Source organism: Limulus polyphemus, unplaced genomic scaffold (genome assembly GCF_000517525.1).
Source record: "Limulus polyphemus unplaced genomic scaffold, Limulus_polyphemus-2.1.2 Scaffold2649, whole genome shotgun sequence".
NCBI classification, from domain to species: Eukaryota; Metazoa; Arthropoda; class Merostomata; order Xiphosura; family Limulidae; genus Limulus; species Limulus polyphemus.
Window position 1 is genome coordinate 18,822 of NW_013668259.1, and position 1,228 is coordinate 20,049.

At 37.3% G+C, this 1,228-nt stretch overlaps 1 protein-coding gene across 1 annotated transcript in view; it reads left to right on the forward strand.

Moving 5' to 3' along the window:
• LOC111087797 (Down syndrome cell adhesion molecule-like protein 1 homolog) overlaps window positions 1-1,228 on the forward strand; it is a 31,609-nt gene that overhangs the window by 18,773 nt on the left and 11,608 nt on the right. Inside the window, exon 5 of the mRNA XM_022395726.1 lies at window positions 79-255. Coding sequence (XP_022251434.1) covers window positions 79-255 — 177 coding nt within the window. The remainder of the gene's footprint in view (window positions 1-78; window positions 256-1,228) is intronic.

Here is a 1,228-nt window from a genome sequence, read left to right on the forward strand (position 1 = left end):
CACACACACACACACACACACACACACACACGGATAATGACGTCTCGAAAACTAATATATTTTCCCATTTCATTTCAGCAACAGTATCGCCACATTATTCAGCGTCTAGTCATACGAGCGACCTCTATCGACAGTTGAAGATAATAATACCTGTCGTTTGCACAACAGTGGTGCTTGTGTTGGTGGTCACTATTGCATGCGTAGTTCTAATCCGTCGACGACAGGGAAATCCGCCTAACTCCACGTATTCGACAGGTAGATAAATATTCGGTTTTTTATTTCAACAAAAATAAAATCAAAAAATATGAGAAGAAATTATGGATAAAGATCGATATTTTTAGTAAGCAAAACCACCAATTGCAAAACCCATAATTGCACAACCCCCAACTGTACAACCCCCAATTACAAAACCCATAACTGCACAACCCCCCATTTGCACTTTACGTTGACTGAAGTTAGAAATCAACTTCGTTTGATCCACCCGTTTATCCGTTTTATTAAAATAAAATATTCATACTTTCCATATATTTCTAAGAACACTTATCATTTGCTGATTCTATTGTCTCTCCACCCCCCACCCCCAATCTTTTCCCTTTTTTTTTATTTAAGAAAACCATTGGTAAGTGTTTGCATGAAAGTGCACATGATCCCTTAACACTAAAACCAAGTGTAAACATATCGGAGGATTTTTTGGTATTTTCTTCAACTGGTGATGTCTTGTTTTTCCTAATATGAAAGTTAATAAGGTCCCTCTTGTTGTGAAAACAAACTTAGTTAACATTGTTGCCGCCGATATTAGTACGTTTTGACTCACGAGTTGACACTAAAAATATCAACTCTGTTTAGGATATATTTATTAATGACAAATAATAGACTTTGCGAAAAATGGCAACATTTTTCAACAATGTAAAATTAATGTTATAACAGAAATATGTCATACAGAAAGAGCGGTAATTATTTTTTTTTCAACTGTTAATCTCACATATAAATGGCTCGGCACGATCTGGTGATTGGGGCACTCGATTGGCAATCTGAAAGTTGCGAGTTCGATTCCCGTCTGGCCTTTTCCGCCGTGGGAGCATTATAACGTAACTATGCGTTGTTAAAAGAGCAGCCCAAGTATTGGCGGTGGGTGATGTTGACTAGCTGCTTTCCCTCTAGTCTCTTATTACAAAATTAGCGCAATTAGCCCTCATGTAGCTTTGCGCAAAATCAAACAAACTGAGAT